The 27519-nt window shown below is 37.5% G+C and overlaps 2 protein-coding genes across 3 annotated transcripts; one reads left to right on the forward strand and one right to left on the reverse strand.

The window, feature by feature from the left end:
• The first annotated feature begins 1509 nt into the window (after positions 1-1509).
• On the forward strand, positions 1510-25390 carry LOC134210162 (probable 3-hydroxyisobutyrate dehydrogenase, mitochondrial). Its single transcript, XM_062686184.1, has 3 exons — positions 1510-1950; positions 24327-24832; positions 24899-25390. Exons 1-3 carry the CDS (start codon positions 1795-1797, stop codon positions 25212-25214), a joined length of 978 nt encoding a protein of 325 aa, XP_062542168.1. The 5' UTR covers positions 1510-1794; the 3' UTR covers positions 25215-25390.
• Positions 25282-27519, reverse strand: LOC134210161 (programmed cell death protein 2). Of its 2 annotated transcripts, none has more exons than XM_062686182.1 (6): positions 27169-27511; positions 27006-27103; positions 26637-26946; positions 26384-26575; positions 26213-26320; positions 25282-25566 (listed from the first exon to the last, which is right to left on the reverse strand). In XM_062686182.1, exons 1-6 carry the CDS (start codon positions 27343-27345, stop codon positions 25390-25392), a joined length of 1062 nt encoding a protein of 353 aa, XP_062542166.1. In that variant the 5' UTR covers positions 27346-27511; the 3' UTR covers positions 25282-25389. The 2 variants fall into 2 exon arrangements, with proteins under 2 accessions (XP_062542166.1, XP_062542167.1); XM_062686183.1 differs by having other exon boundaries at positions 25424-25730; positions 27169-27519.

Below are 27519 nucleotides of genomic sequence, written 5' to 3' on the forward strand. Positions count from 1 at the left end.
TCTCGCGAAGAATGAACAATTGAACAAATTAGGGAAATGCTAATACTGCTGTGTAGAAGTTTCATATGTCACATCACTTTCCATGGTGAATCCCGAACTATGTTACTGATTACCCCACCCAACTAACACTACTTCCTTCCCGTGGTAAATGTGGAGATGCAGAGGTATTCTCGGTCTCTAGTAGCAACAATTACCACACACTCACATTCCCCCCCTTTCCTAACTGACTGTAAGGACTTGGCCGGCGCCGTTATTGATCAACATTTGCGAGCTGCTGAAACGTGCACTTCGAGAATAGTTGGTAAATCCCAACCACTATTTACTTGGATCGTAGTGCAATTTGCACCAGTTCTGATCAATCACGGAGTAGCAACCATTGATATGTACAGTCAGTCTAAGCTAAGCTAAGCTAAGCTAAGAAAAGGAACATAATTCTTGTATACATCTTGTCAACACTAAATTTTTATCTGTATTTAATATTTTCAAAATTCTGCTGCTTGACAAGAGTTTCTAATAAGTAACACAATGATAAGTAACACAATAATTCATTGCACTAAGTAAATTGGATGTCTGCCATCCTAATAAGAATTATGTCCGTTAGTATTCGTGACAGTTCATACGGTATTACTCGACAACGAAAATTATTTAGTTAAATGCTTTCACTTGTCATACCACGAGTTGGTACTATCTTACTAAATTCCACCACTGGATTGTAACTTTGCAGATACGCCTTTAGTGTCTCTTATTTGACTAGTCGAGTCAAATTAAAGTCGAAATACGTATCTGTAATGATTACAAAGTAGATAAATCGAATGGAATAGTACTAACTTGTCTTATGACAGGTAAAATCTACTCCTTTTATTTACATTACCGAATTACAGCAATTTTGTAGGTAGTTTCATAGTTTTTAATTACAACAAATGCTAAACAAGCCAGGTATTCGAACCCAGTCATTTTCAGCATTGTATGGTTTGTAGCCGCGCGTATTACCGGTATCGACATAAATTACTCCACATTGACGACATTGACATAATTCTCACTGTGTGATAACACCAATCACTAACAAGCAATTGTAAAATTTGTGTAAATCTAAATTCAAGGCCATTTCCTAATAGCCTCCTCCTCTTCTCAGCCAATACGCAATTTATGTTTGAAAATGTATTTCGCACTAGCTACCTGTCTAGTGAACTTTTATCACAAATAGTTGTTTGAACTCGTATCTTATCTTAATATATTTAGAGGCGTATATTCTCCCAGATGGCATACCTGCTACTATCAATCATGCAAAATTGTTAATAACTTCAATACGATATGTTTGATTTGCCTCCCACAGCTAATAAAAATAAAAAGCGTATCATATGAGTTCAAAAACGGCTTGCGCCCTGAATGAGTTGGTAATTCAACGCAGAACTCCAACGCGGCATCATCGTCACAAAACGAACACCCTCAAAAGTGGACAAAATTGAGTATTAAAAAATCTTATCATTTCCAAACTGCTTCCCCAAATACCGACAACACAACACGCTAGAGCCGAAGTGGTATGCGTTACGTGCACGGAGACAGGCCCACTACCGATCCTCTTGTGCACACAACGGGTTTGTTATTAACTGATCGACTATTCCGTTCGAGAGCTGTATTCGCCACTTCCTACGTCGCGCGCCGGTCAGCCATTCTAGTTCGGCTCAGTCTGCAAATATCGTTCAACGAGTTTGGCAGTCATCATCGGTGAGCCGGGTATTTTTGTTTAAATTAAAGTTCCTTAAAGTATTACCAAGTGAAACCAGCAGGGCAAATATGGCCTTCCGAGTGTTCGCCAACTCCAACAGCCTCAAGCAGGCCATCGTGATCTCCGACCTGCTGGCCAGGTCCTTCTGCAGTGGTCCCAAGAATGTCGGTTTCATTGGGCTGGGCAACATGGGCAGTCCCATGGCTGGACATCTCATGGCCAAGGTGAGTGACGATGTTACGCAATAGGTTAGAGAACTTCGAAAAGTTTGATCAAATTTGCGAGAACGGTTGCCTCGGGTAATTGATAATTGACCCGGTTGGCGTAGGAACTCGGATACGTATGTGGTTGTTCATAACTGGTTGTACATGTGTTGATCGAAAGAGGCACGAATTGATGACTACAATAATATTTCGCCTTAGAAACTCTTGTGTAGATTATATAATTGATAACAATCAATAAACTCCAGTCTACTCGTAGATAGTAACATAGTTTTATAGTGGAGTAAGCAACGCAGCGATCCAAAAATCACTCCCCGCAAATAATGAAGCATATTTTTATGAATTCAAATTCAGTTCATAATCCGTGCAGACACACAGCAAATCAACGACAAAACCGGATTTCTTTGCAAGCAGAATATCCGATGAGTTTTGGAGGCACGTCATTGGCTTTGAACGTTCATTCTTTTTGGATTTTCTCCCATGCCTGAAAGTGACGAAAGAAAGGCTTTAAACTCATTTACTGTAGAAACTATAGACTGATACACGTTTGTGTGTATAGCCAAAATCAATGTGATGAAAAAATATATCTATGATAGAGTAGCATTGCAGATACATCTCGAGATAAATGACAAATTAGAGAAATTTTATATCGGTAGGGTATGACACATTCAATGTAAATTCCAGGTACTCAATGGAAACTGTTCCAAATCAACTTTACAATGGTCAAATCTGGCCAATGCGCAATATACACAACGTATGAACGTGAAGAGCTAGCCGAGAATTAAAAAAAAATAAAGCCTAATCGCATATTATATAATACTGTGATGAGTGGGAGGTCATCAGAGCGTTAGTCTGTAAAAAAAATCAAATCTTTAATATAAAATGCGTTATTCGTAAAAGTGTTAGTGGGAGCGTTATATAATATGGAATAGACCATAACGTTTTCACTGGATTTTGATCCTTTTTCCAACTTTAGTTTAGGGCATTGAAGGGTATTGAAGGGTTTCTGTAGTGCTCAGGAATTTAAAAACCGTACTCCGTCTTAATTACAAACAAAAAAAGATTCTCTTATTGACTTTCGTTTGCAGATATAGCCCGTTCACATTACGTCAATTATCGTAATAAATATCGTGTTGAAGTGGAGAAAGAAAGTTGACTGTATGGGGATTGGTATCAAGTTATTCTTTACATTGATATTTATTATCATAAATGGCGTAATCTGAATAGGCAAATAGCCCACTAAATTTATAATATAAACACCACACTATTCTGATGATGATTGCAATGGCACTTTATTATGCATTGAAAAGTATAACAAAAAACCAATAATGAAGGGCATAACATCACTATTACATGAATAGATCGTATTACCTACTCACATTTAAAAAGCGAAATTTTAAAAAAAAATGTCACGGAATGTCATGGACATTAATGTCTTCTTCTTCATTGGCGTAACTAATGAAAAATTCTAGGGGGGGCTAACTTTTGTCACCTTTTCTATACCACAAAAATTTTTTTTGCTCGTATATTGTTCGTAAGTCGGCCTACCAGATATCCATGGAAGACTGAAACATTTCAAATGATATTCATCGACGCTCAGCCCTGAAATAGAAAATCTAGAAATCTCGTAGCATTTCCAAAAACCTTGATTGGTTCGTTCGTCGCAAATGGAATGAAAGCACGACACTGATCTTTGAAGGCTTTATTGATTTGCATTATACCTAATAATAAATTAGTTAGTTAAACTCTTTTCTCCGGCTTACAATTTAGTGGCCCGACAAATCCTACGAGCTTTCAAACGGTGATCTTACCACAAAAAACTCACTTCATGTTAGAATAAATTCGTGGATGATTAAAAAAAATCTACCTCCTAATACAACTTTCCCGTCTATTATTTTTCAATTTAGTAACCAAATAAATAAATTAACATATAGGAACAAATTCAACACATATTGTCAAATTTACACTCTGAGAAAATTTGCACAATTTCCCCCCTAACTTCGAGGGCCTACTAAGACCTTTTCACTGTTTATATTGCTGCGGCGATAATAAAAGCTTAGAAAAGCAAAACAAGTTCTTTCTTATTTAAATTTTAGTTACCATTTCTTGAGCCTTTATCCAATCTTAAGAAGCCTAGCGTGATAATCGGAAATTCAATGCATCTTTTAGGATTAGTTTTAGTCAGAAAGCTAAAGATCTAGTTAACAATTACTCACAAAACGTTAAACAGCCTTAAAACCTTAGAAGATTGATCAATTGCTGATTAACTCCATTGCAAAATCCGGAATTGTTAAATATTGTACGGTAATCTATGCAATAGTAAGTGTCCTATGCCATTTGGAACTAAAACAATTTGTCCAAAATTCCAAGTTTTCTCAATATTAAGACAATACAGGTTTTTCAGTATTTAACTTGAATTTATTTCATTCAATAAAAAATATGGAAATAAAAAAAAAAAAATTGGCATTGATGCAATATTTATAGTGTTTAGCATTCCTACGGCAAAATATAACAATTGCTCGGAGTGCAAAAACTACAACAAATAGATACAACAAGAGGGCTAGATATGTGCAATACTTATGCAAAGCATCAAATTTTCTAGGGGGAGGCTAACTAGATCCTAGGTGGGGCTAAAGCCCCCCCTAGCCCCCCTGTAGTTACGCCAATGCGTTCTTCTTCATTGGCATTACATCCCCCACTAAGACATTGCCGCCTCGCAGTTTAGTGTTCCACAGTTATTAAAAGTCGAGACAATTTCCAATTCGAAAATTGTCTAGATCGGCACCGGGAATCGAACCCAGCCACCCTCAGCATGGTCTTGCTTTGTAGCCGCGCATCTTACCGCACGGTTAAGGAGAGCCTCTGTCACCTCCTAGTCACTAGTAAGAGCCAAATGGTCTATCATTTTTAGTCCAACTTGGGTTCCGGGCCTTCTATCATATTGTTAAGAAAATTATTTTGAGCTTTTTAGTGGAATGACTTCACTTGTCATAAGACGAGTTTGTACTATCCCATTGAATTCTACCACTTAATTGTATCTTGACAGATACGTATTTCGACCTCAACAGTAAGGCCGTCTTCAGTCGAGTCAAGTACGAGACGGCCTTACTGTTGAGGTCGAAATACGTATCTGTCAAGATACAATTAAGTGGTGGAATTCAATGGGATTGTACAAACTCGTCTTATGACAAGTGCCTTCTATCATAATTACTTTCTTAAAGCCTTTCTTTTCGGTACAACTTAGTTAAGACGAGAAAGCGCTATCCACACTCATCGGTGAATTAATCGTGCTGTTTCTACCGCAAACTCACACCGATGCAATTCGAACGCTTTTTATTCCAGAATTATCAAATTCATTACGTAAAATTAATGTGCGCCGGCGATTGCGCTTGTAACACATGATTCCACCGTAATCGTAATCGAGCTCGAGGTAGAAACCACCGGTTTTTCTAGGGGTGATGTCTTGCCTCTGCCCTAACCCGGCGACTTTGTATGTATCAATCACCTCACATAGCGATAATGGGGGTAGGTCTTCCGTTTTGGTTGTTTAAAAATAAATCCCATAGATTTCCTTTCCGCGTGTAAGCGCAGACGGCTTGTGCGTCTTATTTTTATTTAGATGTACCGATCCAAGCGTCACACCACGTTGAAAGAACGATGAACGGGCGACCTTGAATTGGAGGAGAGTATGATGAAAAGACGCACGTACGGAATGGAATGCGTTGCTGTGTTCGGAAAATTATTTATTAAATAATCTATTATTATGTATATTCGTATATTATACAATTATTAGTCTCTGACAAGAGAAAGTTTTTACTTTTTGAAATCAAAAGTACAAATATGATCAACAAGTCCCCATAACCCAGTACCTCGACAATCTTTATTGATCTGCGTAAAGAATTTGGTAGGGAAAAGTGGGGCAAGTTGGCCACCATAAGCGGTAAAATAGTGAAACTCATATGAGTTCTGTTGATTTGTCCATGAAACACCTTTATGATAACTTGTCTTTGACACAAGTATCAATAAACGCTATATGAAGCGATATGGCCGTCCACCCCCTCGGGGCAATACGAACAAGGACCAAAAATTATACAAAAACCCAACTTAATTCACCGAGTAGTGATACTGCCTTTCTCGCGTTTAGCTAAGACACCAACCTTATATGGGTTTATATGGTTCGGTGTACCATTTTCTTGATAACTTTTAAACGCAACGGCAGATTGTTATCAAATTCAATAGTGTTCAACTAGGCTCAATAGTGCCCCCTGTCGAATGAAACTTGTTGCAAGAAAATCGGTTAAGAATAACTATATGAAAAGTTGTCTAATGTGTTTCTTAGCTTCCGTGCACACACATACACACATACATACACACGGACAGACAGACATGTGCTCAGTTTGTCGAGCTGAGTGGATTGTTATATAACACTATGGGTCTCCGAGATTCCTATAAAAAGTTCATTTTCGGAGAGTAATGATACAACTTTGATGTACGAGAAAGGCAAAAATGTGTTGAATTTATTTAGAACGGGTAACACATTTCGTGCACTCTTAGGGATTATGTACAAATTATGTTATGCCTAAAAAAGTCGCATTCCATGTTGATTTTTTGGCCTTTGACTTTCCTAAATCTAATTTTTACAATTAAAACCATCACCATTGTTTTCAACCATCTTTGATTCAGTTAGAAACTATTTTGATGATTTTGTAAATGTATTTGAGGGGTAGGCGATTCTCAATCTTGGAGGTGACCTTGTCCCTATTACAGTTGGCAATGCCGCCCCTAGCTAACATATATCCATGACGTAAGTCGTATATCCTTTAAATCATAATTACTTTGAATCTCGTCGAATTATGTAGATAAACTGTATAATTGGTGGTAATATCAATTTGTGCTTTAAAACGAGAAATATAGGCTTCAAACCTTAAATTATGCAACCACGAAATATAAAGAAAATTCGATTTTCAACCAAACCATCTTAGAATCAATATTTCAAGAACAAGTAAGGTTGCCAGAGTGCGTTTTTCAATATTATCACCCTTTTACATTATTGTTAACCATCCCTCGTAATAAGAATGTGAAAATAATACTCACTTAAGGGGCAAGCCACAGAAAACGCGACGTGCGATGCGACGCCTCGCAACTAGTGCAATTTGACAGTTTATTGATAATAATTGTTACTCTTTTACGTGAGTCGCATCGCTCGTCGCGTTTACTCTGGCATTGGGGTTCCATTTTTCCCGGGAATCAACTTCCCGGGAAACGGGAAATAAAATCTTAACTTCCCGGGATTTCCCGGGATCCCGGGAAATAAAACAATTTTGCGAAACTCAAAATCGTAACGTGAAATAATAACTATGATAATAAGGATTGAAATATACTCTCGACCTCAAGGGATTGATACTTGATACATTGAGCAAAAATGATTAAAGAGTTGTTGAAAAGTCTGAAAAATTGTCTCTGTTTAGTTCGAGAGCGTTACCTAGGTCTATGTCTATATCTGCAAAACACTCGCTATATCAGACGGGCGTTCTCATGGTCGTACCTTACAAATCATTATTCAATATTAAATGAATCTTTCTGTCAAACTTTGTTTGAAATTCCGAGCAGCACCAGAAACGCATAAAATTGCATAAGTTTGGCGAGTTTTTGTTATTAGACTGATGTAATGACCTTATAGTAAAGACCTAAAATATGTACACTTTTGTACTATGACATATCCAGACAGAAAATTCTCAATAATTTAGAAAAAGAAAGCAATATCTCCAAACAAAAACGAATGTTCGGAACATGAGTCTGTTTAGAACACGTATTGGGATTTGAATCAAAAAGTATTGAAAGTCTTAAAAATAAGCATCTGACAATAAACCTACCAAAGCTGTCACTGCCCTTGCTCAAATATCTGCGATCTGGAGAAAATTTGTCGCCCTGCATAATTAAATAACTTTATTCTTGCTATTGAGAAATTTCATCAATACTCGATTTTTATTTCGACTTCGTAATGCCCGTAAGGATTTCCAAATACTATAACCGATCACAGTCGGCTCCAAAAATTGGTAAATACTTTAACATAATAATTTCCCAGGAAATTCAGGAAATTAAAGTGCGCATCCCTGGAATCGGGAATGAAATCCCTACACTCTGAAAAATCTTCACGTCACGTTTACCTGAAAACAAATGTGGTTCTCATCCACCATACTTTTCACGTAAGAGTGATTTGAATGACATGTAACCTGAACGAAATTTAGTTTCCTTGAGTTACGTGATTTATCAGGTGAACCTTACTGGATCTTCCAGTACTAATGACGTGAAGCTTGAAAGTTGTTACGTGTTTGCTCAGGTGAAACTGACGTGATTTGTACGTACTAGTCACGTGAACTTTTAGTGAAAGCTACATGGCAGCAGATAACCACTACACTTTTGAAATGTATTGGCAATATAGTGATATTGGAATAAATGCAAAACTGATCAGCGACTGTCCATAAATATGAGACCTTTTCGCCCTGTTGATTTATTGATGCAAAATGATGTTTTGATCATTGGAAAGGAACGCCGTCATTTGGTGCACTTCGGAGTAACCGCAGAAAAACTGTTGAAGAAAAAATCAAATATACCGGCGGATGTCGAATATAGTTTATCAGATTTCTTGAGAAATGATGTCAATGAGTATCGCTGAGAATTTGCAACCACTTTCTTGCTCAAAAATTGCTAATATTATTGCTGTTAATTAAACGAAAAGTAATTTTATACTAACGCTACCGGAAAACTGTAATTCTAGATGTCCATGCAGCTTCCTCTGCTTTCACGCTTTCACGCTCTGCTTTTCTCAACGAATCTAATAAGTTTCATCCGACCTTCGTTGACATTTTTTCCCAGGAGAGAAAATGCAGGCACGGGAAATCTCCGCCTAGATGCACCTGAAATATCACTTACCTCCCTAAAGCCAAATTATGAGGTTATGTGTCATTCATTCTTACGTGAATGCAAAGTCTCTATTGCATACGTGAAAAGTATGGTGGATGAGAACCATATTTGTTTTCAGGTAAATCTGACATGAAGATTGTTTACTATTCAGGTCTTCCGCCAATGCCGAAGCTGCAATCACACTAACACAATCTTACTTGAAATGTTTACGTGGATATAAAGTCATGTCCACCAAGATTTTTAGTAAAAGTTACGCGAATTTAAGGTGAGACATTACTAACGTCACGTAACAATCGTCATTTGTTCAAGACAGATCAGTTACGTGATTTTTTACGTGAATATGACGTGATGATTTTTAGAGTGTACTCTGGCAGGCACCTGAGTCATACTCAACGTTGGCTGTCCTGCCCCACTTTCTCCTAATGCTCATATTTTTTCATTGCGTCTAATCTAAGAAAAGGAAATCATTTTTTTTATGGAAAATTGACTAGTTATACTAAAGAAATTCACTGGGATATGTTCCAGAACCACAATGTCCAGGGCAGGGGTGGCGGTAGGGCTGTCTAATTATTTTTTCATAAAATGATAAAATAACTACACAAAGGCAAAAGTTTTGAATCCACAAGACTGCTAAAAAGGGTTGAAACTTAAGTCCATCGTGCTTTCCATCTTGAGTTTTTCAAATTTCATTTTTGGAACGTATGTCGTTGATTCATACCATGCATACCGTGCACGCACCCAACTTTGCGCAGCTCCTAACTTTGCGCATTTTGCGATTATTTTTGTAATAGAATGCGTTTAAATTGAATTTCGAAATATAATTATAACTTGTCAGCACAATATACATGTTATCATAAAAGGGCATGCATTTTTTTGCTGTTTAATGACACATTTTTCATTTTAATAGTCGAAACTTGTACTGAAAACAGTGAAAATGACCAAAATGGCGTGTTCTTAGCACAAATGACAAGTGACGGTCTACCCGAAAAACTGTATTTTTTGTAAATTTTTACATTCGTTGACAACTGATTACACATGGACCCAATAATTATAATATTGTTGAAGCCATCTTATGAGAATTTGGTTAGTTATTTACATTTTTCGTTAAAATATATGATGCGCAATGTTAGGAACAATTTTTCAATACAGTGTACCTAATTTTGCGCACAACTCGTATTTCTTCGATATTTTCAACATTTATGATATACCTCGTCGGAATAGGGTTTACGTAAAAAAGAACTTTTGTTAGCTGTGGCCAATGTAAATAAATGAGGCTGTACATACACCAACAGACGTGAAAACATACTAGGTATGTCGAATCATAAGAAAATAATGCTGGGCATCCTTATCACCTCTAATATGCTCAAATATGCCTACAAATGGAATAAACATAAATTGTAATAGTAGTATTAGCCGAAAAAATAAAATTTTAATGAAAAATTGTATGATAGACGCTTGCTTCGTGTTAGAAATTTTTCAAGTTATGTGCGCAAAGTTAGGCATATAATAAGGGGTCTGCTTTGAAGTTCAATTTACTATTTATTTCAAATTTTTGTAACAAATTTAGTTCTCAAACAATAATATGATAATAATACTACAGCATGAAAACTATTTCAGGCTGATAGCTACTTTCTGTAAGTTGTACGAGTTGATTCAATTTTGCATTTCCTTAACTGCGCAAAGTATGGTGCGTGCACGGTACCATACAATGCTGATTTGAAGGAAATCATAAGGCATATTGAGGATTGACACATCATGCTCATTTTAAAGAAATGCGTTTTAGTCAAGAAAATCATGTTCTCCCATATTTTAAAGTTTTTCTAGTCTTGTGGTTGAAAATTACATTGAGGAGGTGTGAAATAAAAAAAAAACAAATGTTATTAAAATTTAATTTAATGTCAATGGTGGAATAAAAAGTGTTCAATGGTAAAACAATAATTGCACCAACTTGTGCATTGAAAATTGCTGATACAAATTCATTTTCCATTAAAAATAGTGAATTTGATTTAATTTTTGGCAAAAGTGTTCTATAATTGTGGGGGAGTGTACCGATTCTCCGGTGTTTTTCGCAGATGGCGCTGTCGGCAAATCTAACTGCTCTCTCGTTTGTCGTTACTCAAACTATTTGTTTGCGAAAAATAGGTTAGTTCTGGACTACAGGAAGGGGGTCGTTTTCGGAACATGGGGAGGGGGGCGGTTTCGGACCACCATTTTTGAGAATGCCGAAAACGTATACTTTCACTTTACCGACTGTATCTCCTATCTCCTACTCCTAAGAAGAAGAAGAAGAAGAAGAAGATCTCCTACCGTTCCACATTCAGTAGGTATGTGAAAAGGTAACGTTGGGAGTGACATTGCTAAGAAAATAATGGTAACTCCTTGTTGATCCTACTTTCAGGGATAGAACACAGGTACTTCTCTCAGGCTATTATGCCTAAGCTAAAGCGCCATTACTCGCTGAAACGAGATAAAATGATACATCTGACCCTTTAACTTAAAAAGATATACCTCCCAAACGTGCTCCACAACTAGTTTTAGTGAGCCACCAGAAGAAGCTGTTTTTACCAAATATACTTTCATATATATATGCACCCAACCGGCGGTTGTTAGATTTTCTAACAATTATGTATAAGAATCTACCAAAACCTGTATAAGATCTGGGCATATGCGAAATTGTTAGATTCTTATACAAAAAATGTAAGAAAAGCTTACAAAATTGTTAGATTCTTATACAATATTTGTATAAGAATCTAGCAATTTCGCATATGCCCAGATCTTATACAGGTTTTGGTAGATTCTTATACATAATTGTTAGAAAATCTAACAACCGCCGGTTGGGTGTGCTTATTAAAAAAATACTAGATAGAAACTAATAGGAAATACTAAATGATAAGAAATACTAGGAAAAATAACCTGACCATACGTGCATATTCCGGAAACAGTCCCACTTTTAAGTTTCGTGCAGCTGTGTCAACGAATATTCCTGAAATACTGCAACTTTATCGCATCGTCCTTCGAATGGTTATGCCATACCAAGTCAACTTTGTAAGAACAATCGGTGGTATCATCTTCCTCAGCATGTGTCTGTGTTTCGACAAGCGTCAAATTTTCCGTGACGTAGCTTCGGGTTTTATATTTTGAGGAGACAAGAATGTTCTGAAAGGAATCTTCAAGCAAAAAAACCATAGATGAAGAAATGTTAGCGAAACAACAAAGAATGTCTATTTTCTAGAAAATATCTTAACTTTGTTGACTTTTCTAGGTAAAAATCATCAAACCCAATGTATAAAAGTTTACGGTAACCCAAGCCCTACCAATTTTCTATAGAATGTTCGAAATTACCAACAAACATTGATAAAAATTAATTCAATTCAGTTATCTAAGAGCACAATTGAATCAGTTTTGTTTCATTAGAATGACAGAACAAGCGAAGCAAACACATTGACACTAAAGATGAGTTGCAAGAGAATTCATGCTACCCTACCAAATGCGAGCATTGTTTCTAAGTCGTTACTAACAAAGATCAGCGAGTTTACTATCGACTTTAAGTCTCGGTATTGCAAGAAACGTAAAGGATTCAGTGTCCTTTGCGAGTAGGAGTATAGGAATAACGACACAAACGCTTTGATTCTGACATTACAAATCACGTATTACACCTTGTTTTCTTTCCGTCATCATAATTAAAACATGTTATCCAAAGTAATCCATTATTCTCGTAATGCTTACATGCTTAATCGTTCGCTTGGTAGTTCAAATGCCCCTAGCCGTTCCTTACAAGAAGATGGTGTACGCAGATTAATTTTTGGTCAACGTTTATTTGGCGTGAAAATTCTTTTCAGTCTCTCGAGTTAAACCATGGACTATGAGACATAATGAATGAGGAATCTTGGAAAATCTTATGATGAAACTACTGGTCCCCAAATATATCGCCACTTACATTCTGGGTCTCGAACTGCTAAAAAGCATCTTAGCATCTTAATTTCCATTTGAAAAAGAACAGCAGCGTTATACTATGTTCGCACTACTGTAACAGCCTGAATAACATGTTATTCAAATTATCGACAAAAGAAAGCTCAGAAAGCTCAAAACATAATACAAGGCCCTAGTGCGAACATAGTATTATCGTCTACACCTACTCTGGTCGGCTTGAAAACTGCTCCTTTATCAAATTAAATGTTATCCAGTCTGTATTCCTGGAGCGGTTCATACTGAAGCTCTATTGTTTGGAATCCTTCAATGACATGGACCTTGGCAGTATCATTGAACTAGTTGGCAACGTTATTTTTATAGCAGGAGGGTTCACTCTCTTTGTGGCCGTTTTGCTGGTTGGGCCAGATAGTATGCGTTAATATTACAAATCCAGCAAGATCCCAAATGGCTTTAAACTTTAATAAATTTGACAGAAAATAGTTTTTTTTTTTAATTTGTGTTTATTTAAAGGCTCAATCGCCATTAGGCATAACGGAGCCGCAATACTTCAATACAATCAATGTGCGTCTTAGATTTTAATGTTAGCTTTAGGGAGCCGAAAAACTCGCGGCTTAGTCGAGGTTAAGGTGTACAAAAAAGGGGAGTGGGATAGGGTATTCTATTATCCTGAGCAGCGCTGCCCGAGCAGAAGCGAAGACCTCGATAACAGAGATTAGTATGAACTAGCCTTGCCTAAGAGGTAAAATACCAAAAAAATAATACCAAAAACTTATATGCAGAATACCTGAGGAATTACATGCTTAGGTATTTCAATACCAAACGAATAATAATTGGTTATGCATTTGGTATTGAAATTCAATTTAATAACTGAGTATGTTATGGCTTAAGTATTGTGCATATTAACTTTTGGTATTATTCCTTTGGTATTTTACCTCTTATGCAGGGCTAGTTCATAACAGAGTATCGTATCAATAACAAAATTAAGTATTATTGAGCCATTCTCTCCTGCTCGGGTGTAGCGGTCTTCTTGTTGTTTGACGTAGATTGCACAGGACATAACTGTAATGATACAAGCAAACTGTTTTCCAAGCGGAGATGGGTGGGATGCGTAGACGAGGAGGATATGACCTTACAACAGACAGAGGGTTAAACGCAAATATTGATCCTTTTCAAGAATTTGTATATAAGGACCATGTAGTCTAGGTCAAGCTTACCCAGCACATCTCGAATGTTTTCCTTGTCTGGTTTTCCTCGGGCCCGGAGGGATACACATAGATCGGACCTGGCAACACCGTATTCGGGACAGTTCCAGACAACGTGATTGATGTCTTGATAGCCTGCACCGCAGCCGCATCGATTGCTGTCTGCGAGCCCTATTCTGAAGGAATGCGCGTTTAATGAGTAGTGATTGGACATTAGCCGACACATTACTTTAATAAAGTCCCTGCTAATGTCCAATCCCTTGAACCAGGGCTGCTTCGATACCTGTGGGAGAATGGAATGTAACCATCTGCCCAAATCACCTTCATCCCATTTTCGTTGCCAGCTGACCATGGCGTGTTGACGAGCAATTGAAAAAAAAATCATTCAAGGCGATTTTGCGCTCATAAATATCGCCTTCCATAGGGCCTACCTTGGCTAGTCCGCTCTCTCATTACCCGCAATCGAGCAATGTGAAGGGACCCTAAGGACTGTATCGAAAATAAGTTATCCACTTTCAAAATGGTGCTACTCAGAAACTCATGAAGGTATTGGTTTGTATTACCCTGCATTCGACGTATTCATATGTTAAGTTTCAAATCAGAATTTGTTTTTTTGTTGAAAATTTGTTGTTTCCGATGTATCTCAAATTGAAAGTGATATGGAAATTTGAGTTTTGGACACATGGCTCCGTAAGAAGGGCATCGAGATGGATAATTTGACCAAGCGTTTCGCTATCCACATCCAAAGGTAAAAATTCGTGGTCAACAAGCTTGGGGAACTACACGTTCGTTAACCTGTCGGAAAAAGGAAGAAAATCAAAATCAAGTGACCAGAATTTGGACCAGAAAGTAATCATGTTTTAAAACGAGGCAATTTTATGCCAATTTGTTACCAGGAAGAAAAATGCTTAAATAAATGTTGGAATATGGCAATATTTTTTCAGTATTATATTTTTTTATAAAACTTAACAAACAGAATTAACATATATTGCTAGACAAAATTTAATATTTTTTTTAAATTCATCCGATTTTATTCGAATAAAATAATGTGGATAACTTATTTTCGATACAGTCCTTAGGGGTCGTTCAATAATGATGTCACAGATTTAAGGGGGGGAGGGGGTCTGAGATTTTGTGACAGTACATATACTAGGTATACAAAAAGCGTGACAGAGGGGAGGGGTCTAGAAATCCCAAAAAGTAGTGGACGTCATAATTGAATCGCCCCTTAAGGTGATAGTGTAAAAGCGATTCGATAGAGCACTCAATATGGATCGTATTTCACTCAGGAAATACGGCGAGTGCTGTACCGGGCTCATGGAACGAAAAGCTTCAAGGGAACTGAGACTATCCGTGAAAATGAAATATTGATCAGATGGAAGAGAGGCAATTCGCTCTAATGTATAGTGTATAGCCGCTAACTCTGCAACATATACGGAACAAGGATTCTGAAGCTTATGAGCGGCGCTATGAAATTCATTAAAAACACCAAATCCAGTGGATTCATTTATTTTTTACCCGTCGGTGAAAAAGCTTTTGTCGCAACTGACATACTTGCTTGCAAAAATTGGTGGTATGTACTCCGAGCGGTGCGAATCTGGTATTCCACGAATCTCTTGTCTCATGGTCAGATTAAAAACTACAGTTGAACTGGAGGAGTCTAGGAAGCAATCACGATTGGTAACATTCAAAGAAGTGCCACCTCCAGGCACATGTACCAGTAGAACAGTGTTATCAATTTTGATTGGAAATTTCGTTCGATTAGCTTCTCAAAATTTGCAATTACCAATGGGTTTAAAACCTTACACCGGATGAGGAACCTAGACGACAATTCCGCGAAGCGATCATATAACGGAAGTACTCCCGCAAGTACCTCCAAGCTCATTGTATGAGTCGAGTTCATACAGCCTAACGTGATACGGAGACGGATTGGAAACAAAAACTACCGTATTCGATGACCGACAGAATTGTTGTACGATAAAGCTTTATCAGATCTTCCGGGTGAGCTCCCCACCAACTTCCGGTAATAGTACGCATGAAGTTGATTCGTTGCTGGCATTTCTGATACAGATGTCTAATGAGCATTTCCCAGGTGCCTCGCGAGTCGAACCAGACCCCTAAATTTTTATGAGAAATTCTTTGTGTGATTTTCTCACCCTCGATATGAAGCTCTAGTTCGGGTGGCTTATGCTCAGTTTTATCCGGAGAGAATTGGATACATAGCTAAATTGCCCAAATAGACAGATTGTCTAAGGTATCTTGCAATGGTCCTTGCAGATCGATCGCCCCTGTTCCTGTAAAGAAGACAGCGGCGTCATCCGCAAGCTGTCTTAGCGAGCAATTTTCCACGAGACAGGCATCGATGTCTCTAACGTAAAAACTATAAAGGAGAGGGTTTAAACCACCCCCATGAAACGGCTGTCATCCACGAACAACTCGCCTGAAGCCGAAAACATGGTGCTGCAACATGGTGCTGGATGTAAACATTGCCGGTTAAGCAATGAACACACGAAGTCAGTATGTCGAAATCGGATGCGTAAGCGGCATGTGTTGTATTTCTAAATTATATTCAACGAGATGTATTGCATTGTTGCGTGATTCTCGGCGTGATTAATTGGCGCTTTGATGTTGCATGAAGAAGAAGAATCAGAAAGATGATATTTAAAAATTTTCGCGCGGGAAAACATACGAAGATATCTCTGAAATTCTAGAGGCAATCTAATTAAAAACGGTAAACAGTACGGGGTTGGACTTTTCTTATACTGTGTATTAAGTATGATATCACAGAGTAAAAATTGAAATTGAAATATTGTGTTTATTGTGCAGTAGAAAACAAGTCTAACCCCGTACTGCTTACCGTTTTTAATTTAATTGCTTCTAGAATTTTAAAGACGAGTTTCAAAAATTTCTTCGTGTGTTTTCCCGTGCGAATATTTTTGATTATCATCTTTCTGCTTCTTCTTCTTCATGCAACATCAAAGCGCCAATCGCCAATGCTCTCGCGGCAGTATGAACGGAGCTTAAAATAGGAAAGGCGACACTAGCGCCACCCAATCGGTAGACAGCTTCAAGAACTACATCTCATTTCAGGGGGTGGTTTAAACATGAGCCCTGGGGGAGACCCATCCCAAGTAACATTTCAAGTTTTATTCCGCTCTAGGAAAGGTTTTCAAGATCAAGTTATAAGATCTAACAATAAAACCGAATAATACACGGCAACCTTCGGATGACCTCTATAAGAGTAAGATATTGCCAAGTGGCCCTCTCCAGAAAACCACTATAAACCTATCATAAGAGCATTAAGAAACCTTTTTTAAACCACCCGCAAAAAAGGGAATTTGGCTGCGGCAGCTGTCAAAATGTTGCTTTGAAAAAAGAGAAACAAAACTTTGCAGAAAAATAATAACAAAATGGATTTTTGATGGAACCTATGATGATGACAACAAAATAATATTTGCTTTCAGGATTGTTTTTCGATTTACTGCCATTGAAAATGAGGTGCACGTCCGATTTCATGGTCAAAGCTGGTGAAAAAATAAGGTTGAACACCACGCGCCGGCAATATAACGTTCCTCAGGGAAATAAATTGAAAATATTTATAACCACATTATCTAAGAAGTCTGCTACATTGATTAGTACTTCTACCGAAATTATTAGTAAATAAAACTTGTTGTCAGAAACGGCATGATACGCGGTGAAAATTACGTTTAATCATAAATTTCAGTGATATTTTTCACTGACTTCGAAATGCATTTCCATTTTCAATGTGGCCATCATGGAATTTGATCAGAAAATTTTCGCTTTTTTAAACACGGACAGTGTTGTAAAATGTCATTTGCATTCGTTTGTATAATTTTCCCAGAACTTTTTTCAGAAGGTAGCTATCAATTCATGTTGTATGACGAACTTATAGCGGTTAAATGGGCCTACAACTTTGTCTAACGAGACTTTGCTGTAAATATGTAATCTGGGGCGTGGGAGGCAAAATGTCATTCAAATGACATTATGTCAAATGACACGTGACATTTTGGAGAGTTTTCACTCTCCAGCCTTTGATGTTATACTTAGAGCAATGTACCCTTGGACAAAAATATAACCCTACTCAAGCGTTATGAGTACATTCAAAATTATGGAAGAAATTTTGCTTCTAAAGAAAGTTATGAACAAATTAGTCAAATGACATGCAGATGACATTTTACAAGCCTGAACACCGTCATAAATTCTTCGCAATGCAAACATTCTTATGGGGGTAATTCATTTGACCACATTATGACCAAAAATTGGAGCTTTATCCGAGCGTTGAGAATTAGATTTATTACGCTCTTTATCACAACCATAGATCTGTTCATATGGTCAACGGGCATTTGACGTTTGAAGCTTTTTTCAGCAGATTTATAGGAGGTTTATTGATAGCGATAAGAGCGGCAATAAAACTGAGCAATTAGCTTGGTGATTGCTGTCATAAGTCTGCAATAAGAATTAGATAAATCCAAGAAGCATGGAAATTGTTACTTGGGATGTAGATAATTCGTGAAATTGTTGAGTTTCCATGAGAAATGCTCATATGTTTCTCAGACAACAAGTTGTACAAGTAGTTGTTTAATATTGGAGAAAGCCCACACTCGTGGAGTTTGTCTGAAAGGACATCAACGCAAACTGAGTCAAAAGCCCCCTTAATGTCCAAGAAAACTGAGCCCATTTGTTCTTTTTGAGAATAAGCTAGTTGGATTTCTGTAGTAAGCATCGCAAGACAGTCGTTGGTTCTCTTGCCTCTGCGGAATCCAAATTGAGTATCTTATAGAAAGCCATTCGATTCAAACCATTTATCAAGCCGATTGAGAATCATCTTCTCAAACAACTTTCGAATACACGACAACATCGCGATAGGCCGGTACGAATTATGATCCGACACAGTTTTTTTTCCGGTTTTTAATGGCGATTACTCTTACCTGTCTCCATTCATCTGGAATTATGTTACTTTCCAGGAATTGGTTAGATAAATGATAAATTCAACAAGCACCTCTTCGCGACGTTTGGGAGGTTTTCAAGCAAGTCAAACTTAATTCCATCCATTCCTGGTGCAGTTTTTCCTATATTCGTTAACCGACGACGCGTTTCGCATTTTCCTTCCGACGGTCCACAGAGTTGTCATCGACGTCTCTCGCGATAGGCCATCAACGAAATGGCGCCAGTAACCTCGTTTCTTGGCATTTACGAGACTCTTGAATTTTCGTTCAAGAGAGATATATCGATCATAGTTAACCCGCGAACCCCGCTTCCGATAATTCTTGAACGCGTCGGATTTACAGAAAATATTAGACGCGAGGAAAAAAAATTGTCCAAACTCAACCGAAGCACACTTCGATCCTCCCAACTTGTAGGTGCATTGAAAACGTTTTAATTCGAGTAAGTAACTTTTAAACATGCACTTGCCTGAGCAAAGCTTGAGAGCAAATCGATAACAAATTTTGTTGTTATGAAATCGCCTAATTTTGATAACTCAGTACGCTGAAAAATATCTTGTAAACTGAAAAGAATTTTGTATCGATTTGTCTCACGACTTACCAATAAATCTGATTGATTTGAAAAAAAAAATACGACCAATTATACTTCGGAAATTAATGTTGTTGTTTCTAAAAATGATTTATCTCAGCAACATGACAGAATCAAAAACGAAATTTTGTAGAAACATTTTTTTTTTGTCGGCACAAAAATGCCATTAGTTGTTTGAAAATTGTAGTTTCTGCAACTAGTTGCAAAACGATGATTTCTTCATCACTACTTGTACGTTAAATACTACGAGTACTAACAAAATCGAGTTTTACAACAAGTTGCACACGCTATTTTTTGGAATGACGTAAAATGGACTTTAATATGATAAATCTGTACTAAAATTGTACCGTCTAATTTACTTAACATGATCTGATTCCTATAGTTTTCGTGCCCCATTGCATAGCTCGACAAAGCATGAAGCGATGGACTTGCCTTTGGAAAATTTTGATGTAATGTCCATCAAACTATTTCATTTATTACGCGTCGCAGAGAATACACTATTTGAACACATTTGAACCAATTTATTCAGGAAAATGGTTTCATGTAACGACTGTTCCGATGTTGATTTTACATCATAGCACCCAAATGAGTGTTATAATGGGTTTTATGCAACTCATTTATCAGGAATTGTTACAATATAACGTTTTGATTCATATTACGAACACTTAAGCACATTTTTCACTTCGTAGGTCTTTATGGCACATGAATTAAAATATTTTAATATCTTATTAGTTTGCATCACCTAGCGAATGAATTAAAGTTTCATATAAGCGATTGATATTCAATTTTTTTTTAATGTAAGTGTACTGAATGATTTTATTCTGCCTAACTTGTCTCATGCCCATAGTAAAAATTGTCTCAAATTCCGAATTCTTTGATTTAAATTCCGAACACCACATTAAAAGCACTAAAATGCAAAATTTCAACATTATCTCATTGTTGGGCAACTATCCCGAACATGACTCATATTCCGAACACTGGCATTTTAGCGCCCTAAAACTAAAACTTTCATTAGTTTTCCGCACCAAGGATCAAGATTACAAACGAATTTAAGCTCCTATGGAGAAAATTACACGAATAAAGTCAAAATGGCCGTTTAAAAACGAGTGTTCGGAATATGAGTCAAAACGGTATAATGTCCTTAATATGTACGCCTACCGAGAAAATTTACTTATAGGGGAACTGTTCCGATCTCCATCTCACTGTACATATATCCATCTCATCGCTAAACAAAGAAATACGGGACCAAATTCGTCGCTTCTTTTTGTCAACATGCGTGCTCACTGCTGAAAAAAATCACAAAAATAATAAACAAACCAAATTCCTTTCCATTGCTTTGTTTTTTATGGGATGGAAATAGGAGCTATGAGATGAAGTGGCAAACCGTTCCCCTATATGCAATCAAAACAAAATGTTTCAGATAAATCTCCATGTGTTGAGTGTTCGGAATATGAGTCTGTTAGGGGTTTGAGTCGAAACGGTATTATTTTCATTTCGAAGCTTGGATTTTGCACATTTCAGGTGTCATTGTTTTGTTATAGGCTAGATGAACCAGTTGTGGCTATAGCACCAGTTGTCGCACTAGTGCTTTATATGCCAAATGGCCAATCAAATCACCGCAAACCAAGTTCATATCGATAAAGCATATTCATATGATACGATAACACCTTTGATTTCCTCCAAAACAAGCAAAGCATAATTGTAAAAATTGATTTTGCTTAATTTTTGACGTCCTTTGCACCGGTTATCGCACTAGTGGTCTCAATTTGGACAGTCCCATAAGAAAACAATGGGATTTGCCAAATAAGGAACCAAAATTAAGAATAGTGCCATAACTGGTGCATGCGTTCCTATTATGGATTAATCAATTTTAAGGATAATAACAAATTTTATTGTGCTTTTCACAGCTGTTCTAAGGAGCAGAAAGTAAAACCTTTCGCTTGATATATGAAGTCCACCCACATGCCTTTTACTTATTTTTTAAAAAATAGTTGTTCTTAGGTATGGCGACAATTGGTACACCTACCCTATATCTTCAATTATTTAGTTTTTCGTGAATTAAATTTAAGATTTAATTGTCATACTTCTGTTGTAATATTTGCGCCCCCATCCTTCATTTTAAAACAATCTTTATTATTATTTCTTACTATCAACATTTGAACAATACTTAATGAAACAACATTTTTCTTATTATTTGACACTGGTTCCTTTATTTTATGACGGAGATCTGAAGCAGATTTAAAAGGAAAATAACCTTCAGTTGACAATGCAATTTATTGTGTCTACGGAATCGATCATTTGAATCAACCAAAGTCGAAAACTGAAAAAACGAATGGAAGCAAATTTTGTTTTCGATTCATAATTTTATTTCAACAAATTTATTAAATAAATGTAAAAAAATACTTGTCATAAGACGAGTTAATACCATCCCATTGAATTCCACCACTTAATTGTATCATGACAGATACGTATTTCGACCTCAAAGGTAAGGCCGTCTTCAGTGTCTCGTACTTGACTCGACTTAGTCGATAGATAAAAGATCAAAATCTACAGCAGAAAAATCTTACTGTGACAAATTGAAAACTATTTCTGCTGTCCATGAAAGCACATTGAAAAACAATTTTGGTGTTGGTTTTCGGTAACAAAATTAGTAATCAGTTTGATGTCATATCATACACTTTAGAAATCTACAGCAAAATGAAATCAAAAGATGTAATCAATCACGAAAATTAGAATTTGAAAACTAATCATGATTTCAATTTGATGTCGACATTAAAATATGTTTTCAATTTGTTCTATTTATGATATCAGATTTTGCTCGGGTAACGCGATCAACACCGCTCTCTTATTCATACCGAATGGATGTCCTCAACACAACTCAAAAGCGATTTTGAAACTACATGTATGCTGACTCTTTTCCATTTTATTGAGAGATACCCCCCTTAAGACCTTGGCATTGTTTGTGGTTTGTGGTACCCCCAAGATATTTTCGCTGGATAATCAGATTTAGACGGATTGAAATACAATTCCAATTCAACCCTTGAAAATGCTCACAGGAAAGGTTGGTTTTCATTTGGCTTCTGTCCATAAAGATATTTGAACTGTTTTTCGCGGGATTATATCGAGACTTTGAAAATTGATAAACATTTTTTTAGTTCATTCAAATTTGATTGCCTATATTCCATAACTAAGGAGTTCACCTTAGTACAAAGCCCGCGCACATTCTGGTAGTAGATACTCAAGACTTGAACAGGTAATTCACGGACGAAGTGGTCCAATTGATCGGTAGGCATTCCATATAGAAATGTTAGATGATATAATTCCCGACATGTTTATTGCAAAAGTAAATACGAACCATATCTTAGTTTGTACGGAGCGTATGAAATTCCAGCTAGTGTTCATGAATGTCTGGCTAATGGTAGGGAAACATGTATTCACTCATCTGCACCTCGAGGTTTACTGGCTGAAGAAGCAGCGGAGAGTCAATATTAGAAATCAATATAAGAAATTTAGAACTCTGCAAGAAAATGATCAAGAAAGGTAAACGTTGACATTTTCCTTCTTGCCTTACATGAATCAAATCGGTTTTAAGATCCATTTTTATACGAGAAGGCGTTAGAAAAAATTTCACTAACCTATTCTTATGCCATTATTTAAAGATTTGAAAAAAAAAAACAGCAAAAAAACTACCGGAGGTGTATTGGCCGCTGTTAAATCAAGCCTACAGCCCAGAGCCTGGGAATGTCTTGAGCAGATTTGGACGTCAATCGAGCTGAGCGATCGTAAGCTGTTTCTTTCGATCCTTGAGACTGCTAATGCTATTGATCACATTGTCGTACTTGGTGACTTTAACTTGCCAGGTATCTCATGGGAACACTCCCCCAACGGCTTCCTTTTTTCGAATGCTGGTCTCTACGTTTTCCACGCTGGAGCTTAGAAGCTTCTGCAATAACCGGCGCATTATTATATATTATTCGCATTTTTTAAACCGATACACGTTACTGTCATAGAACAATGAAGCATCCCATAACCACTGACTTATGTGAAATGCCTCTTCTTTGTGGTGTTCATAAACCACGAGAAGATTTATGGGGAGGCGTTTTGTTACTTTCTTCCGACGAAAAATGATTACTCTTCGTAAAAAAAAATATAAAAATATATGGACGAAACTCTACAATGAAAATAGGTGGGAGGGTCCATGATGCCCTTAAATCGATGTACTTAATTTTTGTATTGAACAATTTCTCATAAAGTTTAGCATAAGTTCTGACGATTCCAACAAATAACTCAAAATCAGTGAAAAATCGAATGGGACAATTATGCCCTTTGTAAACCTTCATCAAATTTTGCACCTTCCCACTTACATTGAATTGTTTCAAGAACAAAAAGCAATATTTGGCCATGTTTACGGTTTCATAAGACTGCTTATATATTAAATTTTGTGTAAAAATTGTGAAACTATTGAAAACAATCAAGTAACTATTGATTGACAATAAAAAAATCGATTTCCACTATTTTTTGCCATGCTTAATAACTTTTGTTCTAGCATTTTTCTGAAAGGTGATTCCTTCCTATTGAAAGGGTTAAGCAAATATATGAAATAAAATTTCCCAAATTGGTTTGATTTGTCACGTTAATCGAATTTATGAAAAAAAAAACTTATTTTTCATATTCTCACAATTTAGTTGATTTTTAAATTTAGAGTTTTCTATTTTCCCTAGATAATTATCTGATCTAACCCATGATATCCTTCTCTTTCCCATCTAACAGGGTCACAAGCTGCACGTGTTCGACATTTCGCAGGAAGCCAAGGACAACCTGAAGGCCAAGGGTGCCACCACCTACGACAATGTTTCCGATTTGGCCAAGGCCTCGGACTTTGTCGTCACGATGCTGCCAAACAACGATATTGTCGCCAACACCTATGACACCATCCTGGCCGGTGGAGTCAACAGCAGCACCTTCTTCGTCGACTCCAGCACCATCGATCCCAATGTGGCCAAGGCTGTCCAGCAGAAAATCAAGGCTGCCGGAGCCACTTTCGTTGATGCCCCTGTGTCCGGCGGTGTGCCCGGAGCTCAGAACGCCACCCTGACTTTCATGGTCGGTGGAACCCAGGATGAATATGACCGCGTCAAGGGTCTGCTGGAAGGAATGGGCAAGAAAATCACGTACTGTGGTACCACCGGTATGGGGCAGGCCGCCAAAGTGTGTAACAACATGATGCTTGGTATCTCCATGTGCGGTCTGGCTGAGTGCATGAATCTGGCTATCAGGTGGGACATTTGATAATGTGGTACATCTTTGAAAAGTTTAATTGAAGTTATCTTGGTTATCCGCAGGCTCGGCTTGGACCCCAAGGTATTCAGTGACATCATCAACGCTTCCACCGGACGCAGCTGGGCGTCGGAAATCAACAACCCCGTGCCTGGAGTGCTCCCCAACACACCAGCTGGAAAGGGATACGCTGGAGGTTTCGCCACCGGTTTGATTACTAAGGATCTGGGAATCGCTTCTGCTGTTGCTACTACCTCAAATACTCCGATTCCTCTGGGAGCCCTCACGCATCAAATCTACCGTACTTTGATGGCCAAGGGACTGGCAAACAAGGACTTCTCGGTCGTATATGATTTCATCAAGAACGACAGCAAAGCCTAAAGTGATCTTCATAACCAACCCCCAACAAGGCCGTTCTTTCAGCAATAATTGTCTTCCAGAGCATGCATTTAATCAGATTAATCATGATGAGCTCGTATCCTCGATAGGAGCATATGAGGCGCAGGGATTTGTTTATTATACAGAGTATAAATAGATGGTAACATACTTGTATTATCTACGTGCTGGTTTCCAGCGGTTTCGGCTGTTCTGTGCTGATGACATCCTGTTTAAAAACGTATTCCTTGATGTAACAGTTGTCGGGCGTGGAACAACTTTGCTCACACGTGAAAATGGCCAGAGTTCCCCAGTCGATGTTTTCATTTTTCAAACTGTTCAGCAGTTGAGGCATTATCTGAATTGATGACAGAATCTTAGTAGTATCAGAAGATTGTGTCTGACTTTCCTTCTTATGCATCCATCTCAATAAATGTGTTAGTTAAAAATTTGAAATCACTCTTGGTCTAGATGCGTCTCTCCTAAGCTAAACATCTATTTTTAAATATAATGGAGCAATGTCTGTACGAATGATTATATAAATGTATATAAACTTTTTGTATAACGTTGAACATTTTTAATCTTTTTATGACGAAGAATGACTAAACGTAAATCATTCAAGAAAGGTGTTTGTAGATATGCAACATCTTTTAAACTAATTCATGCAGAACCGAGACTTGGTGTTATTTAAAATGTGTGAGTGGAAATAACAGTAACAGTTGAGCCGCTGTTAAATATTGCCGTCAATGAGATTAAATAATTTTTCAAGTTAGGCTTTTTATAGGAGATGCGGGGTCTTGACTTATACGAGCAGATCTTCTCTATTTATGTTATTGTATTAAAATAGGTTTTGTGTTAAACGAAGAGTGAACAGCCTTAGATCACATGATTCAACAATTACCTCGTTTGAGAATGAGAATCGATTAGACCTCCGAATAATTCTTTGGCAAATATCACTAGAGGTTCTCACATATTGCAATCAAGCCTGAAAGTAATTAACTTACCTGAAATTCGAACACTCGTGGGCCGTGGCATAATTCGCAATCAGGAATTTCACTAGGCACGATTGGGGATAACCAAAGCGGTTTTCCCTTTCTGTCATATCGTAGAACCTGCCAAGAAGTGCATAATAGTATGAACGACCTGATTTTTTTTCATCAAATTCAAATTCATACCTGATCCGGATCGAAAGCGACACGTTGCTTAAACTTCTCAAAATGCTTGTCTTCCAGTTGTTCCGCATATGTATCCATTTCACTTTCGGACACTTCGCTCAATTCTCCAATTTTACCTTGTTCGACTAGTTTGTCGTATTCCTCCATTTGCTTCTTGACATTCTCTTCCTCGGTAAGCTTGGTCGTTTGTTCCTATCCACAAAGAGCCAAAGATTAAAATGCAAATTCCACTCGGAAGCGCAAAATATCTCACAATTTCCTCCGGTTCTGTTACAATCTCGTACTGTGGGAACAAGATGTTTGAATTCTGATTTTTATTGTCCACAATGGTAGTCGCCCCACAAACGGCTTTGTGGTTTTGCTTCCAGTCCAAGCGTTGGTGCACTACACCGCAGTAGTTCACCTTTCGACATTTGGAGCATTGCTGCGGTCCGCGACAGCCACAGACGACGCAAAGTGGCACCGGCGATGGAACCGGTTCCGAAGGCTTATCTTCCTTTGGAGGATCGAAGTCGTAGTGATCGTTGCTGCGAGGTAGCTGACTGCGAAGCACTTTGATGTTTCTAGGCAAATTGAAATATATTATTTTTGTTACAAAACCACATCATGAAGGAATTCTTACTTGCTCTGATTAACCTGGTAGCAGCTGGCATTTGAACATACGAACAAGTACAGCATCCGGTGGAAACACTTTTCTTGATCTTCCAAAGGAGCATACACCTATAAAATAAAAAATAAATAACAATTTAATTTAGGAAACGAGCTCCAAGACTGTTATCACTCACCTGACAAAGAAAAATACACGGCTCCTCACATCCGTCGCAAAGCAAATCCTTTGGAATTGGAATGTTCTTCAGCTCAAGCCAAGCTGGTTTTCCACCCACTTTGCTACGAAAAAACTTGTTAGCCAATAGCCACTCTTCACAAGGCTCTAAGAATCCTAAATCCACGGCAGTTTCCATTGTTTTTCGGGAAACTTTAGAACGGAAACAATGGAAACCTTCTTATCGCCGTTATCACAAGCAAAACAACAAGCACGTGTAAACTGTTTTTATTATGGTTTTATATGAATCTGACGGTCAGTAATTTTGGTAACCAGTAGCATCCACGGAATACGTAACATGCACACTGAAAAC

This window comes from Armigeres subalbatus, chromosome 2 (genome assembly GCF_024139115.2).
Source record: "Armigeres subalbatus isolate Guangzhou_Male chromosome 2, GZ_Asu_2, whole genome shotgun sequence".
In the NCBI taxonomy this organism is placed as follows: Eukaryota; Metazoa; Arthropoda; class Insecta; order Diptera; family Culicidae; genus Armigeres; species Armigeres subalbatus.